This window comes from Macaca thibetana, chromosome 5 (genome assembly GCF_024542745.1).
Source record: "Macaca thibetana thibetana isolate TM-01 chromosome 5, ASM2454274v1, whole genome shotgun sequence".
Classification (NCBI taxonomy): domain Eukaryota; kingdom Metazoa; phylum Chordata; class Mammalia; order Primates; family Cercopithecidae; genus Macaca; species Macaca thibetana.
In genome coordinates, this window is record NC_065582.1 from 144,617,621 (window position 1) to 144,635,462 (window position 17,842).

Here is a 17,842-nt window from a genome sequence, read left to right on the forward strand (position 1 = left end):
AGTGAGCCAAGATTGTGCCACTGCACTGTAGCCAGCCTGGCGACAGAGCGAGACTCTCCCCCCGCAAAAAAAAAAAAAAAAAAAAAAAAAAAAAAAACCGAAAAGGAGTAGCCACAGAGGTAGGTGGAGAACCCAGAAAGTAGAATTCTGGAAGCCAGATTCACTGTGTCAAATGCTGTTGACAGGTCAAAATGAGAACCTAAGATTGACAATTTTATTTAGTGGTATGTAGGTCAAGGACAGGGTTAGTGGAGAGAGTGACAAAAGCCTGACTGGAATGGGTTTCAGAGAAAAGGAAACAGAGGCAGCAAATACAGACAACTCCTTTGAGTTTGCTGTAAAGGGAAGTAAATAAATGAGAAAATAAGTGAAAGATTTTTTTGTTTTTACGCATTGTGTGTGTGGCAGCATGGTCGTGGTGTTTTAGTCTGTTTTTCTAAGATGGGAGAAATAACAGCATGTTTAAAAAAATTTAGGAATTCTGTAAATATCTTATACATTATGAAACTTAGTTAGGAAGCTTAAGGAAACCTGGAAAAGCAAACACAAATTAATTATGGCCATTTCCCAGGATACCTCCCATTAAGTGGACTCAAATTAGGGTCCCAGCATCTTCTATACTTGAAATCACTGGGCCATGATGGATGAAGAATTGCTTGGTTCTGATCAAGGCAGAACCTCAAGAAGGACAAGAGGCCACAGCCATGAGTAATTCTGTCCTGGTTATTGGATGAGGGGATTATCAGGATGGGTCATCCCCCACGGTGACCATCAGGAATGATTATCTGGTTGACAACACTGCCATCATCTTCCATCTTCTAAGGGCCTCATGGGCATCTAGTATGTCATAGCTTGCATATAGTAAGTGTTCAATAATTGACATGGGCTGTCAATCCATATAGAAAATGTCATAAGGAAATTCAATTTGAGTAATTCCTTGGAACTTCAAGCAGTGATGATATTAGACCATCTATCACCCAATCTCTTAATGCTCTTTTAACCTCAATGTGATCTGCCATAGTTCCAGGAGTAATCTAGAATTCATCTTATAAAATCTCTTTTAAATAGATTTAACAAAATAGAAATAATCATACATTACGGGAGGATTTCTTTAAATTGTGAACTCTTCTAGTGCATCTAAAAATAGATTTAGAAATATTTAATTTACACAATGTCCAGAAACTTATTTTTCTTTTTTTTGTTTTTTTTTTTTTTGAGATGGAGTCTTGCTCTGTCAGCCAGGCTGGAGTGCAGTGGCACAATCTTGGCTCACTGCAACCTCCGCCTCCTGGGTTCAAGCGATTCTCCTGCCTCAGCCTGCTGAGTAGCTGGGACTGCAGGCACGTGCCACCACACCCGGCTAATTTTTTGTGTTTTTACCAGAGATGAGGTTTCACTGTTTTAGCCAGTACAGTCTCCATCTCGTGATCCGCCCACCTTGGCCTCCCAAAGTGATGGGATTACAGGTGTGAACCGCCGCGCCTGGCACAGGAACTTATTTCTTGTATAAAGTGTGGTACTGGTACCAAAACAGAGATATAGACCAATGGAACATAACAGAGTCCTCAGAAATAATACCACACATCTACAGCCATCTGATCTTTGACAAACCTGAGAAAAACAAGAAATGGGGAAAGGATTCCCTATTTAATAAATGGTGCTGGGAAAATTGGCTAGCCATAAGTAGAAAGCTGAAACTGGATCCTTTCCTTACTCCTTATACGAACATTAATTCAAGATGGATTAATTCAAGATGGATTAGAGACTTAAATGTTAGACCTAATACCATAAAAACCCTAGAAGAAAACCTAGGTAATACCATTCAGGGCATAGGCATGGGCAAGGACTTCATGTCTAAAACACCAAAAGCAACGGCAACAGAAGCCAAAATTGACAAATGGGATCTAATTAAACTAAACAGCTTCTGCACAGCAAAAGAAACTACCATCAGAGTGAACAGGCAACCTACAGAATGGGAGAAAATTTTTGCAATCTACTCATCTGACAAAGGGCTAATATCCAGAACCTACAAAGAACTCAAACAAATTTACAAGAAAAAAACAACCCCATCAAAAAGTGGGAAGGGATATGAACAGACACTTCTCAAAAGAAGACATGCATACAGCCAACAGACACATGAAAAAATGCTCGTCATCACTGGCCATCAGAGAAATGCAAATCAAAACCACAATGAGATACCATCTCACACCAGTTAGAATGGCGATCATTAAAAAGTCAGGAAACAACAGGTGCTGGAGAGGATGTGGAGAAATAGCAACACTTTTACACTATTGGTGGGATTGTAAACTAGTTCAACCATTATGGAAAACAGTATGGCGATTCCTCAAGGATCTAGAACTAGAAGTACCATATGACCCAGCCATCCCATTACTGGGTATATACCCAAAGGATTATAAATCATGCTGCTATAAAGACACATGCACACGTATGTTCATTGTGGCACTATTCACAATAGCAAAGACTTGGAATCAACCCAAATGTCCATCAGTGACAGATTGGATTAAGAAAATGTGGCACATATACACCATGGAATACTATGCAGCCATAAAAAAGGATGAGTTTGTGTCCTTTGCAGGGACATGGATGCAGCTGGAAACCATCATTCTCAGCAAACTATCGCAAGAACAGAAAACCAAACACCGCATGTTCTCACTCATAGGTGGGAACTGAACAATGAGATCACTTGGACTCGGGAAGGGGAACATCACAAACCGGGGCCTATTATGGGGAAGGGGGGAGGCGGGGAGGGATTGCATTGGGAGTTATACCTGATGTAAAGGATGAGTTGATGGGTGCTGACGAGATGATGGGTGCAGCACACCAACATGGCACAAGTATACATATGTAACAAACCTGCACGTTATGCACATGTACCCTAGAACTTAAAGTATAATTAAAAAAAAAAAGTGTGGTAAACCTGCACCTCCTTCCTTTCTCACCACCTGGGCCCACCAATCCCATATTTTGATCTCTGAGACCTTTACGTGATGAATGGTATCATACTTATTTAGCCCTTTGCTTGGCCACAAGATAAACTAACATGAACATTCAGAATCATAATTTATCAACTTGGGTAAGAATTTTTGATGGCTCAAGAACATTTTTGTAGGGTTCAATTGTTCCCTAATGTTCAGAATGTATAGTATGCCTTTGAATGAGAGGAAGTCAAATTCAAATTCTTCATTTTGAACATGAGAAATGTATTAGCTGAAAGCAATGCTTACCAGTTGGTAGCCTTAAGTTATAGCCCAAGAGCTATTTGTATTGATACATTTCTAAGAGATAAGCCAGAATTTTATCCTCCTGCCTCCAACAACAAAAACCAGGCACTCTAATGTTGTGCACTGTACAGACACTCTCAAATATTAAAGAGAGATTAGGATTACTTTAATCCACCACATCAGGACTGTCCACAACAACTTTCTGTGATAATGAAAATGTTCTATATCTGCAGTGTACAACACAGTCACTGGCCACATGTGGCTACTGAACACATGAAAATGTGGCTAATGCAACTGAGGAACTGAATTTATTTTATGTAATTAATTTAAATTTAAATATCCCCATGTCACTAGTGGCTACTATATGGTAAAGCATATTATGTGTTACTTCCTGTTGATGTAGTAATTTTCAGTAAACACAACTCTGGAAATAGGCTGTGTACTTAAATTATCAGAAGGTTCATTAATATATATACTATTTTATCATCTTTGTGGAATAGGGGAAATATATAATAAATGTATGTATATATGAATATATACATTAAATATCTATAAGGATATATCACAAGCTTATAACATTAGTTGCCTCTGGGAAAAGAAAATGGATAGCTGGGAGCAAGGTTGAGAGAATGTTTCCTATAAATCTGTTTGAACATTCTGAATTTAGAATCATGTGAATGTTTTATCTATTCAAGTACAATTATAAAATATAGTCAGCTTTTCGTATCCATGGGTTCGCATCTCTGATTCAACCAACATCATATTGAAAATACTCAATGAATAAAAAATTGTGTCTGTACTAAACGTGAACAGGCTTTTTTCCTTGTCATTGTTTCCTAAACAATACAGTATGACAACTACTTATATAACATTTATATTGTGTTAGGTATTATAATAGAGATTAAAGTATCCTTGAGGATGTGTGTAGGTTATATGCAAATATGCCATTTTATATAGGAAACTTCAATATCCTTGAATTTTGATATCCCAGGGATATCCCCACAGGGTATTCCTACAGATACCAAGGGATGACTATATATATAAATTTTTTTTTTTTTTGAGACGGAGTCTTGCTGTGTCGCCCAGGCTGGAGTGCAGTGGCATGATCTCGGCTCACTGCAACCTCCGCCTCCCGGGTTCAAGCAATTCTCCTGCCTCAGTCTCCTGAGTAGCTGGGACTACAGTTGCACACCACCTCGCCCGGCTAATTTTTGTACTTTTAATAGAGACAGGGTTTCAGCATGTTGGCCAGGCTGATTTTGAACTCCTGACCTCGTGATCCGCCCACCTCGGCCTCCCAAAGTGCTGGGATTACAAGCATGAGTTACTGCGCCCGGCTGGGATAACTATATTTTTGAAACTTCTGATTAATTCTAATTTTCACACCTCTCCCTGAATTTCTTTCCTACATGGTTCAAATCAATGACTGACATTTGAACAAAATATTATCTTCTGGATATGTTTATCCATGGTAGTAATAAATATCATGTAAAAAATAGGCCAGCACAGTGGCTCACGCCTGTAATCCCAGCACTTTGGGAGGCCGAGGCGGGCAGATCACAAGGTCAGGAGTTAATGACCAGCCTGGCCAATAAGGTGAAACCCCTTCTCTACTAAAAATACAAAAATTACCCGGTCAAGATGGCAGGTGCCTGTAGTCTCAGCTACTCGGGAGGCTGAGAGAGGAGAGTCGCTTGAACCTGGGAGGCGAAGGTTGCAGTAAGCCAAGATCGCGCCATGGCAATCCAGCCTGGAAGACAGAGCGAGACTACTATGTCTAAAAAACAAAACAAAACAAAACAAAATAGCCTAAAATAACAGACAAGACCTCAGCGTCCGTAAAAACCTTAATGAGGACCGTGCACAGTGGCTCACGCCTGTAATCCCAACACTTTGGGAGGCCAACGGGAGGATCACGAGGTCAAGAGATCAACATCATCCTGGCCAACATGGTGAAACCCCGTTTCTATTAAAAATACAAAAATTAGCTGTGGTGGTGCCTGCCTGTAGTCTCAGCTACTCGGGAGGGTGAGGTAGGAGAATCGCTTGAACCCGGGAGGCGGAGGTTGCAGTGGGCCGAGATCGTGCCACTGCACTCCAGCCTGGCAATAGAGTGAGACTCCATCTCAAAAGAAAAACACAACAAAAACCCCCCAAATCCTCCCACCCAAAAAAACAAAAAAAACAACTCAATGATCCATGCCCTACCCCACCGGTCATCCTCCTGTCCCAAGAGGTCTGGGTTAGATTTAGCTAACTATTCTGACTACTGAATATAAATTAGGTGACTGTATAATAATATAATGAATATTTCCTTTCTACTTTTTATACAGTGTTACTTCTTTTCGGCTTTTCTGTTTAGCAGAAAGCTTCCTTGAGAGTTCAAATTCTGACTCTGCCTTTTATTGGATGAGTAGCCTCAAACACTAATATTAACTACTGTATCTGTTTCCTCATCTGCAAAAATGTGAATTACAGACCACATTTCACTGGCTCTTTGTGAGGATTAAATGTGTATATGTAGGCCGGGCGCAGTGGCTCATGCCTGTAATCCCAGCACTTTGGGAGGCCGAGGCAGGCAGATCATGAGGTCAGGAGATCGAGACCATCCTGGCTAACACGGTGAAACCCCGTCTCTACTAAAAATACAAAAAAAATTAGCCGGATGTGATGGTGGGCGCCTGTAGTCCTAGGTACTCCGGAGGCTGAGGCAGGAGAATGGCGTGAACCCAGGAGGTGGAGCTTGCAGTGAGCCGAGATTGTGCCACTGCACTCCAGCCTGGGTCACAGAGCAAGACTCTGTCTCAAAAAAAAAAAAAAAAAAAAAAAAAAAAGTGTACATGTAAGACAGTACCTGGCAAACAGACCTCAAAATATTGTTAATGGCTATTATAATACTAACAAGTATATATTTCAGTCTATTTAAAACCCTTTTCAAAGGGTTTTATTTTGGGCCTTAATGACATATACAATTCTTTTCCTGTGCAAATCATAAACTGTAGTGGTTCTACTTTCAATAAGTTTTGAATTTTGGGAGGGAATTATACCCTCTCAAAATACCAAATTACTTTGGTTTAGTTTCTCATGAAAAAGAAAATACAGTTGGAATTCCCACAGGATTAGTATAGAGTTCAATTTAGATTACAGTGCAGGCTGGCCTTAGGTTGAGGGTTTTGATGTTCCCATATTTTGCATTTTTTTCTCTAAATATACTCTTGTAGACACATCTGAAACAAAACAGCCTAATTAAAATCTAGGTATGTCAAAATATACTGATAATATATATCACTAAGGAATATAACTTTCCAGATTTTGTTTTACCAAACACATATTAATAGTTAATATGTTAATAAACAGTATATAATAACAGTTCTTTTTAAACTGAAACTGATTATAAAATGATTAAGTTATTATAGTTTGGTTTTATAAAACCAAAAAGTTAATAATTCTCTTTAAACTGAAACCGATGATAAAATGATTAAGAGTTATTATAGTTAGGTTTTGTATGACCAAAAAGAATCTTAAAAACTAACAGGCACACTGAATGAGTAACAAATTCTGTTCAAAAACATAGGCATAATTTTTAGGGTAAAATATATCAGATTATACAGTTTAGTTCTTAGCACATGAGGTAAAGAAGAATTTATGTTCAACATTTATTTCTCAAGGGAAAAAAAATCCCAAACTAATAAATGAGTTGCCTTTATTTACATATGACATTTATTAAGGGAAAAAGTATCCTGAGGGGACAGGACCATGTTAATGTGCCAGGGAAATCAGATGAAATACAATATAACAAATGAAATTTTCTTTTTGCATAAAGCCAAGTCTAAGGATGCAAGTAAACTTAACATGCAAATATAAAGGCTATCAGACTAATCTTCTATATAAATGCCTTCCAAAGTTCCATTTCAGAGACAGGAATGAAGGATTTAGGGGAGACAATCTTTGAATCAACATTTTACCTTCGATTCTTTGCTTCACTGACTTCTGACAGTTTGGCAAATTGGGGGTCATCACGTTTAAAAGAAATGCTGCCAAAGCAATCTAAGAAGATAATACAAATTCTAAATGCCTGTGCAGTTTTCTGTAGTTCCCAGCATTCTTCCTCAAAAAGTCATCAGATTTAAAACTTAGAAACTCTTTAGATGGTATTTTAGCAAAAATCATTATCTAAATTATGAGATAAGGTAACACTGAAAGCCATATACAAAAAACTCAAGCCTTAAATGATATTTTGTTATTCACTTTGCAGTATGTGTGTGTGTGTAGGGGGATGTATGCAGGGATTAACTTTGCTTTTGAAAAATCTTGAAAATTTTTCCATCTGATCTTATCTCACGGGTTCTTTAGTATATGTTCAGGAACCTACCTCTTTGGAGTTGGGTACCATAGGCCCCCAGGATAGTCCACTTAAAAACAGATCACCGGGAGCAGTGGCTCACACCTGTAATCCCAGCACTTTGGGAAGCCGAGGAGGGCGGATCACCTGAGGTCGGGAGTTCGAGACCAGCCTGACCAACATGGAGAAACCCTGTCTAAACTAAAAATACAAAATTAGCCGGGCGTGGTGGTGCATGCCTGTAATCCCAGCTACTCGGGAAGCTGAGGCAGGAGAATCACTTGAATCGGGAGGCAGAGGTTGCGGTGAGCCAAGATTGTGCCATTGTACTCCAGCCTGGTCAACAAGAATGAAACTCCGTTTCAAAAAAAAAGAAAAAAAAAATCTCCACCCCTCATCCTCCCACTGCTATGAAGAAAACTGTGCCATCTTATATAGAGTTTGGGGCCTGCTACTTACAGTGAATTAGAGATCCATTCTGAACCAAAGCTAAAAGTAGGTACAGATGCTCTTTGACTTAATGAGGTTATGTGCCAATAAACCCACCATAAACTCAAAAATTCTTAAATGCAACCATTGTAAGTCAGGGACCACTGTATACCTCACGTTTGATAAATCCTAGATTTTAATTTTGGGCAAGTAGGAATCCATCATAGATCCTTGACTGCCCCTCCTCTCTGTCCAGAATTATTTTTGTAATTATTCTCCTGCAGAGAATATTTTTCTTAAAAATGATTTATATGCTTTAATATTCAAATGCTATATGCCGAAATAGATACAAAGAAACATTAATTTGGTAAAATAACAAGAAACCTGAGAAACTAAATATAACATTATTTTTGGAGAAAGAGATCCAAATTCTCTGATTTTTTGAGACAGGATCTCACCCTGTTATCCAGGCTGGAGTGGCACGATCGTAGCTCATTGCAGCCTCGACCTCTGGGGCTCAAGTGATCCTCCCACCTCAGCCTCCTAAGTAGCTGGGACTGCAGGTGCTGATATGCTTTGGATCTGTGTCCCCACCAAATCTCATGCCAAATTGTAATCCCCAGTGTTGGAGGTAGGGCCTGGTGGGAGGTGACTGGATCATGGGGGCGGAGTTCTCATGAATACTTCAGCACCCTCCCCTCTGGGTACTGTATAGCGAGTTCTCATGAGATCTGGTTGTTTACAAGAGCAGCACCTACCCTGGGCCTCTTGCTTTTCCTCTGGCTATGACTGCTTCCTCTTTGTCTTCCACCATGAATGAAGTTTCCTGAGGCCTCCCCAGAAGTAGAAGCTGCTGTTTCCTGTTCAGTCTGCAGAACCGTGAGCCAATTAAAGCTCTTTTCTTGATTACTCAGTCTCAGGTATTTCTTTATAGCAGTGTGAGAATGGACTAGCACAGGTGAACACCACCACACCCGGCTAACTTTTTTTAGTAGAGATGAAGTCTCGCTGTGTTGTCCAGGCTGGTTTTGAACTCCCGAGCTCAAGCAATCCTCCTGCCTCAGCCTCCTAAAGTGCCGGGATTACAGGCATAAGCCACCATATCCAGCTCAAATTCTCTGATTTTAAAATTCAATGACTCTAGAAAAATTTCCTGATTCCACATAAATACTCAAATTCCTTGATATGTTGTACTCCTTTATTTCTTATTTTACATAAACAAACTTTTATGTAAGTTTATCAGTGCAAAACAGAATTAGAAAAAATGGCAATATAAACCTTCAATTATTATTTAAGAATGGTATGACCTCAACCAAAATCAGATTTAAAAAGAAATATCAGAAACTGGCTTTTTTAAGGGAATTCTAAAAAAAATTACCATTTGGAATACCTGCTGCACATTGAGGGTCATCTTGGGGAAAAAATGAGTTAATTATTCTTGTCTGGCTTTGTGAAATTTTTCAGAGTAATATCACTAAGAGGAAACTGGATATAATTTGGTACTTTCCCATATGGCAATGACATGAAGTAACAAATGGCAAGTGGTAAAGGGGAAGGAAGAAGAAAAAAGTATAGAGTGAATTGTAACGGGTAAAAAAAAACCAAGGTTTTTTTTTTTTTTGTAAAGAAGGGGTAAGGAATTTGAAACTTTAAGAATAGAGTATCAAATTATATATATATATATATATATATATATGTAGAACACAATTTTCTATCTTAAAAATAAAACTGGAATGTTATTTCACTTAAAATGTACAGTATGCAAAATACTCTAAACAGTAAAATTAAAAAACCACAAAAAAACCAATGTAAATGCTTGTAATTTTTCCAGTAAATGAGATTTCTAGATCAAAAATCACCATTACAAACCCTTTAACCAAGGATTTATTTTTTGTTTCCAGCATTACAATTTGTAATAATTCATAAATTTCCATTTCAGTACGTTTTAAGACACAGATCTCACACAGGCAGTTGTGTCCACATGTTAACAACTCTTTTATTCAGCAAAGAGATCACCCAGCCGCCATTCTCATATAAACAATGCTCATTGCTACCTGAACATTTTAAAGTACGTTATGAGTTGTTTTGATGATGACAGCTGTAGCTTTTCACCACATTTTCAATTACTGAATTGCATTTTTTTTCACCTTGATAACTTAGGGTCAGTAGAAAGCTATTTACTTACATGTTATAGTCAATATTCTATGCTAAATGCCCATTTGTAACTGGAAGAAACTCACAGACACACTATAAACTATATTATACAAAATCATGACCATGAGTTTCAGTGAGAGATTCTGTCTCTCTTAAAGCAAGAAATATCCCACAGCTCAGATTTACATAAGTAGTGCCGCCTTTTAAATAAATTAAAAGTCAAATGCTGTCCTGCCTGTAAAATTATAAATATTTCTAACCCATTTTACAGAATTTTAAAATGTTTATAAATGCATTATCTCCCAGTAAATAAACATTACGGTACTGAACCTCATTTAAAAAAAAGTCATCACACTGGCCCATGGGAACATCTAGGACTGTACCTCCTAACATTAAAAATTAAACCAAATAAGGGGAAAAGAGCAAAGAAGAAAAAAGAAATTTTACAAAGTGGCAACTACTATGACCTAAAAGTGTATACTGAGATGTCGTCATTCAATTCAGTAACTAAACATTTCTGGAATGAACATTTGTAGATAACTAGGTAAGGAGAGTGATTCTCTTAGCACTCAGGTCAAAATCACAAAGTATGGAGAAATAATTTCCACATTCTATAAGGAAATACAGACTTTGAAACGGAGTGACTGTTTAAAAACTACATACCAAGATTTAGCCAGAACGTTCAAGATTGGCAGATTCTGATGGAGTGAAATCTTCAGTGGCAACAAATTAAAAATCATGATCCTATGGATGTCACTTATTTTTACCAATGTGAAAAAAAGAAAGATGATTGCAAAGTACAGTATACACTGAACAGGTGAAATATGGGACATTATGAACAATTTAAATAACCAAAATGTTCCCTATGGAAGCATAAAAACATGATTTGCAAATTGATTCAACTTGTAGTGTCTCTCTTAGATGTAAGAAGTAGTTTTAGTTCTGTGTCCTGCTGAATTGCTCTTTACATAAAATATTTCCTTCATCTTAAAAAAAAAAGGCTTCTGCATGGCACTGAGTCCTTCAGTGTAGGAGAGGAGGAAACTTTGTAGAGTGGACGGACAAACTTGTTTCCAAGGTCCCCACCCAGGTGATTCATTCCATCAAACTCACAGTATCTCCAAATCTACATGTCGAACTTCAGGATTTCGTTTCTGTAAAGAAAAATCACCACCATATTATTTGTAGCAAAATAAAATCTTGTTTCTTTTTATTCCTCTTGATCATTAGAGCCAATGAAAACATTTGCAAACTATTTCACTACAGCATACTAATAAGAGAAACAGTTGCATAAGAAAAAAAAAAAGATCAATAGGTAAACAGACATACTATAAACAGTACAATAAGTAGTCCCACATTTCCTAAGTTTTTTCATGTGTTCGTTAATACAAAAATGCATTAAGGATCTAGTACATGCCAAGCATTGCAAAGCACTGGAAATACACATTTTTGTGTGGTGAAAAGAAAATCACTGCAAAGCAATAATCAGAAAGAGTAAATTGACAACCACTCATTTTATATACTTCAGCAACAATCCATATATTCTTGGGCCGGGCACTGTGCTAGAAAACAGAGCTATGATTATTAAATAAGACTGTTCCTGACCCTAAGTGGCTCAGTTTAGCTAGGGAGACAAGCATAGCAGTAACCACCTACAAGTTAAAGTATTAGAGCTAATAATAAAAAGTTAACATTTATTGGGTACTTACTGAAGTATCAAGTACTGTGTTACATGTGCACATGCATGTATGTTTTAAAAGCCTAATAACCTAATTATTATTTCCATCTTATACTTGGGAAAACTGAAGTATGAAGAAATTAACTAACCTGTCTGAAGTCACACTGCTAGTAAGTGATGGAACCAGGACTGATTCCAGGCCTGACTCCAGACCTGATTCCAGACCCCAAGCTCCTATTACACTGTACTAAATAATAACACTAGGAGCAAAAATGAGACAGCCATTTTGCTCATGGGATCTAGAAAGATTTCAATGAGGGTATAATATCTAAGCTAGGTCTGCATATGGTGAGCCTTCCAGGTAGATAATGAAGAGTGTCTAGACAGAAAACACAACATCAGCAAAGTCAGACAGCCTGCAAAGTGTGCAATGGCACTATGGTATAGCTAGCACAGAAGCTGCAAAAAGGGTAGGGTTGGTAATGAGGCTGGAAAGACAGGCAGAAATCAGGTTACTAAAAATCTTATATGCTAGCTTAAGGAACTTCAATTCAATAACAACCAATACTGTCTACTATTACATGCCTACTCTGTGCCAGGCATTGAAGTGTATATGACAATGAACTGGGAACAAACAGTATTTGCCTTCAGTTATGTTTGGTAGTGAAGTGATACGGGTAAATTAAGTAGCCAATTACAATACTCGGCTACCACAGAGCAAAGTAAAGATTTGGGGTTTCTTTTTCCTGTGAGTGCACAAAGGAAAGGCACCTAAATCAACTTGAGGGGAATTACAAATATAATAAAATGTAATATATTAATACTGTGAGAAGGGAGGACAGAAAGTAGTGTATAATTACCACACCTATCGAAGAGGAAATACTGTTAAATCAAGAGAAGTAGTATAAGACTTTATATAGAAATATGACAGTAAATAAAGACATACTAAAAGTATTAAAAATTATTTTATCTCTTATAAGTAATGAGGTAAGTGAGGCAGTGATAGTTATTTCTGTTATCTTTTCAGTTCTATTTGACTTTATAAACTTTGTGCATTATTTGATCAAAATTGCAAAAATAGATCACAAGGGGAGAAAAGTTCCTGTAAATGATTCAGTTAGGATTAATAATTCCTAGCTTAAAAAGTAATATCCTAGGACCATGTGCATATTACTCGTATTAAAGGCATCCAGTCATAAAAACAAAATCTGGCAGAATACTGGAGTTTTGCTCCAGCAAGAACACTCTATTGAGTGCACACAGGGATTTTTCTTATAACTAGTGTTGTTCAAGTGTGCCTGGGGGTACCTTCCTCTTAGATCCTAATGTGAGAATGACCAGGGACCTTTTAACAAGGAGGGTACACTTTTGTTCTCAACCTTTTCCTTATTTAAAACCATTCCCTGTCTCTAGAACTCTGTAAACTCAATATGGAATTAAAAATAAAATCCTCCAAACAAAAATGAAACTAAATTTTATCTTCCTACTCCAATCAACTCTTACCTATCCTAATATGACTTGAAAAATTTACCTGTTCATTGAAAGTTTGACATTATTCTATCTAAAAAGCACAATATAAACAAATGTGTACTAATAAAAGCTTTATCTCAAAAAAAACCCTAAAAATTGGCTCTGCTTTTAAAAATCAAATTTTCAGAGTAAACTAATCAAATCTGTAAAAATGTATGTGCACAATACAAAGCACACAATATATGCTGAATGAATGAGTAAATATAATTAATATCCTTAAAACTCAATGTTCACTGCCTAACAAGATATCATGTGTATAGTAGAAACTAGTATTTATCGAACAGAACTGAAAATCAATAACTGGTATCCAACATAAACTTTTCATTCACTTATTCAACAAATACTTTAAAATCTACTATATTCCTTACATTGCTCAATACCAATTAGGCTATTTTACACACCATGAGGATTTTATTCCAATACTTGCACAGAGTTAAAACCCAAATTACATAATTTATTTTGCAATGCTGCAGATTCATTAAAAACAATGCTATAAGAGAAACTGGAGAAACAGAGGCAAAGTAAAGAACAGAGCATTTAATTCAGACATTATTTATAAGGAATTTACGAATGCTACAGCAGTCTCCCAATGAACTAATTTCCATTAATCATCATGAACAAAAAACTTAATGGAGGGATAGAAGAAAGAAATATAGAGATAGGACAAAAAAATGTTTAACAGATCAAAGAACTTTAAAATCATAACAAGATATATTTATATTAATTTTGTAGTTCCCATCTTGTAATATGGGAATCTACGAATTAGTCTCTATTATTTTTAATACCTTTACAAAGAACTATACAAGTTCTAGAATTTTTTTTTTTTTTTTTTTTTTTTTTGAGATGGAGTCTTGCTCTGTTGCCCAGGTTGAAGTGCAGTGGCACTATTTCGGCTCACTGCAACCTCTGCCTCCTGGGTTCAAGCAATTCTCCTGTCTCAGCCTCCTAAGTAGCTGGGACTATAGGCGCCTGCCACCACGCCCGGCTAGTTTTTCTATTTTTAGTAGAGACGGGGTTTCACCATATTGGTCAGGCTGGTCTTGAACTCCTGACCTCAGCTGATCCACCCACCTTGGCCTTCCAAAGTGCTGGGATTACAGGCATGAGCCACCATGCCCAGCCACAAGTTCTGGAATTTTAAGCCAAAAATATAGTCTATTTCAACACTCAATGGCATTACTCAACAGAGATGGCTCTACTGCTACAGAATTACATAAATGAGTGTGACCTTCCAAAATAATCCAGTAATAATTACAATTTAAACTTGGAAGGCAACCATGAGATACTAAAAATGAAGGAATATGCCAGTGAACAAAGTTTTAGTTTTCAAAAGAAAATCAGCTTATTTTCATGACTAGGAAAAACAATTACATTCGTGCATTCCCTTTTGGTTTAGCACCTCAACTATGAAGATGTCCTTTGACTTAAGATTAATTATGCTTTATTATCTTAGCCAAAGATGTTCCCAACTGAATGTATGGATTATACTTAGCTTACTGGTTTGAAAGACTTACATAATTCAAAAACATTCTTAATGATTTAATAGCCTCTACTTAAAGGACAAAGTTAACAAAAACAATAAGGTCTGATTGTTATAAGAGTAAATATAGGTGATAATGACCAATTTGTTGATTATTCTTAAATCTGGCTTCTGATTTCTTGTATCTACTAAAATGTAAAGCAAATATTTAGTCCATTATTTTCCTTGCCAGCAAAATAAAAACAAATAGAATAAAGAGCAAAGTGTATTCAATCTTGTGCTACCTTGCACAAAAATAACCATCGTCTCACATTTTATATACATTAGTTGTTCGCAAAGTGCAGTTCAAAGACTGCTGGGGTCCTGAGACCTTTTTAGGGGGACTCTAAGGTCAGAACTATTTTCATAGTAACTCTAAGACATTCTTTTCTCTTTTTTTACTATGCTGACATTTCCTGATGGCATAAAAACAATGGTGGGTAAAACTGCTTGCACATTTGCACAATTCAAGGCAAATGGCATCGAACCATACCAGTAGTCATTGTCTCTACTGTCCCACACTGGACATAAAAAAGAAAAAAAGCCGGTTTCATTTTTAAAAGTCTTTCATGAAATAGCAAATGTATCCATTGTACAAGGATAATCTCAACCTTTGAGTTCACTTTTAAAATCCTGTGACAAAATGGAAAGTATGTAAAAGTACTTCTGTGATTGCTTGAGTTGTGAGCTGAATAAACTGCTTTTTAATCTAGAATATATTTTTATTTGAAAGATTAACAAACTCGGTTTATTCAAATTTGGGTATTTGGCAGGCATCTTCTAAAAAAATGAACAAAATGAGTCTTATTTCAAGGAAAATAACAGTATTTGTTGCTAATGATAAAATGCAAGCTTTTAAGTGAAAATTTAAGTTGAAAAACATATCCACCCCTATCAGCCTGACAGTGTACCCATATTTAGAAATGTATCAACATCTGAAAGATCTATGTACCTCACTGAACCAGTATTTTCCAAAATACTAATTCATAATGTTATAGAATCATGCATGGGTAAAGGATTCATTCAGAGTATAAAGACAGACCAAAAGATTTTAATGTAACAGTGTATAGTAGAGAATTAATCTTACCCAAAGGGAGGTTTGGCTTTTGTTCTCCATAACCCGGAGGGAATTTCTAGGCCCTTGACATGTCCTGCCTAAGAGTGTCTTTGTTTATCTGGGGGCATTAGCCACCAGACAGTCTAACAATGTGACATATGATGGGGGCCTTTGACCACACAGTATCTGCTCCACCTCTAGAGGGGCTAGAGACAAAAGGTCAGCCACTTAGGCAGTCAACCATGGAGCCTCAATAAAATCTCTGGTCAAGTCTCAGATGAGCTTCCTGGTTGGCAACACGTCCTGCTACTGTCAAACTTCACTGCCAGGAGAGTAATACTGTACATTACAGAGAAAAGACAACTGAAACGTCATGTTTGGAACTTTCCTGGACCCTGCCCTATGCACTTCTTCTGTTGGCTGATTTCAATCAGTATCCCTTCCCTGTAATAAACCAAACCATAATGGGTATAACATGATTTGGTGAGTTCTGAGAGTACTAGTGAATTATCAAACCTGAAGTGCTCTAGGGAACCTCCTGAACTCAGAGTTGGTATGAGAAGGAAGGACAGTCTTGTAGACTGTGCCCCCTACCTTCACAAGTAGCATATGAAAAGAGAATATCACAATTATCTCAAAAGGCTATAGGAACAGTTCTCCTTTTCCTTCATATTCTTCGACCAAACAATCAAATCACTACGACAGAAGGCAGAAGCAGATATGGGACTGTAGCTGTCTTCTACTAAGTCAGGCATAAGAAACTTTTGCAAAAATGTGAAATATCACTCTTCTAACTACGTTTTTCATTTTGGAAAATATAACTATTTATATAAAAATGTGGGCTTAGCGTGGTGGCTCACGCCTGTAATCCCAGCACTTTGGGAGGCTGGGGTGGGCAAATCACAAGGTCAGGAGTTCAAGATCAGCCTGGCCAACACAGTGAAACCCCGTCTCTAACTAAAAATACAAAAAAAAAAAAAAAAAAAAGCCAGGCATGGTGGTGGGTGACTGTTATCCCAGCTACTCGGGAGGCTGAGGCAGGAGAATCCCTTGAACCTGGGAGGTGGAAGTTGCGGTGAGCTGAGATCACGCCACTGCACTCCAGCCTGGGCGACAGTGCGAGACTCCGTCTCAATTGAGAAAAAAAAAAAAAATGTGGCCGGGTGGGATGGCTCACTCCTGTAATTCCAGCACTTTGGGAGGCCAAGACAGGTGGATCACTTGAGGTCAGGAGTTCGATACCAGCCTGGCCAACATTTTGAAACGTCATCTCTGCTAAAAATGCAAAAATTAGCCGGGCATGGTGGTGGGCACCTGTAGTCCCAGCTACTCGGGAGGCTGAGGCAGGAAAATCACTTGAACCCAGGAGGCAGAGGTTGCAGTGAGCCCAGATCGTGCCACTGCACTCCAGCCTAGGCAACAGAGTGAGACTCTATCTTAGTTAAAAAAAAGAAGTCATTTGTATTAAATAGGTGTATGTTTTTAAAAGTAAATGATAAATATTTAAAAATTTATCTACTTTCATGTATGATTTGGTAAATATCAATAACTATAACTCAAATAAATAAAATCTCTTTGGGGTCTGCAATAATTTTTAAAAATGAAAGAGTCTTAAGACCAAAATATTTGAGAAATGCTCATCTAGAAACTTCAAAAATTGTCAGATAAAGCTCATGAACTATAATATTAACAAAATCTTATTTGAAGTACTTGTATTAATCTAATCAGATATCCAGATTCTCAAAGGAAAACTTACAGAGATGGAAGATTTTTCCTTCCATTTTTTACAAAATTAAAGAATGGTCAATATCAACTGAAGAAAAAGCACTGCCTTCAACAAACTATATACATTAAAGATCATTTACAAGTTTTTATTCATTGCAAACAGAAT

General features: G+C 37.2%; 1 protein-coding gene across 1 annotated transcript in view; it reads right to left on the reverse strand.

Annotated features, from left to right (window-relative positions):
- Window positions 1-9,881: 9,881 nt before the first annotated feature.
- SLC30A9 (solute carrier family 30 member 9) overlaps window positions 9,882-17,842 on the reverse strand; it is a 104,448-nt gene continuing 96,487 nt past the window's right edge. Inside the window, exon 18 of the mRNA XM_050791554.1 lies at window positions 9,882-11,321. Within this exon, the coding sequence (XP_050647511.1) occupies window positions 11,277-11,321 (45 nt within the window). The 3' untranslated portion in view covers window positions 9,882-11,276. The remainder of the gene's footprint in view (window positions 11,322-17,842) is intronic.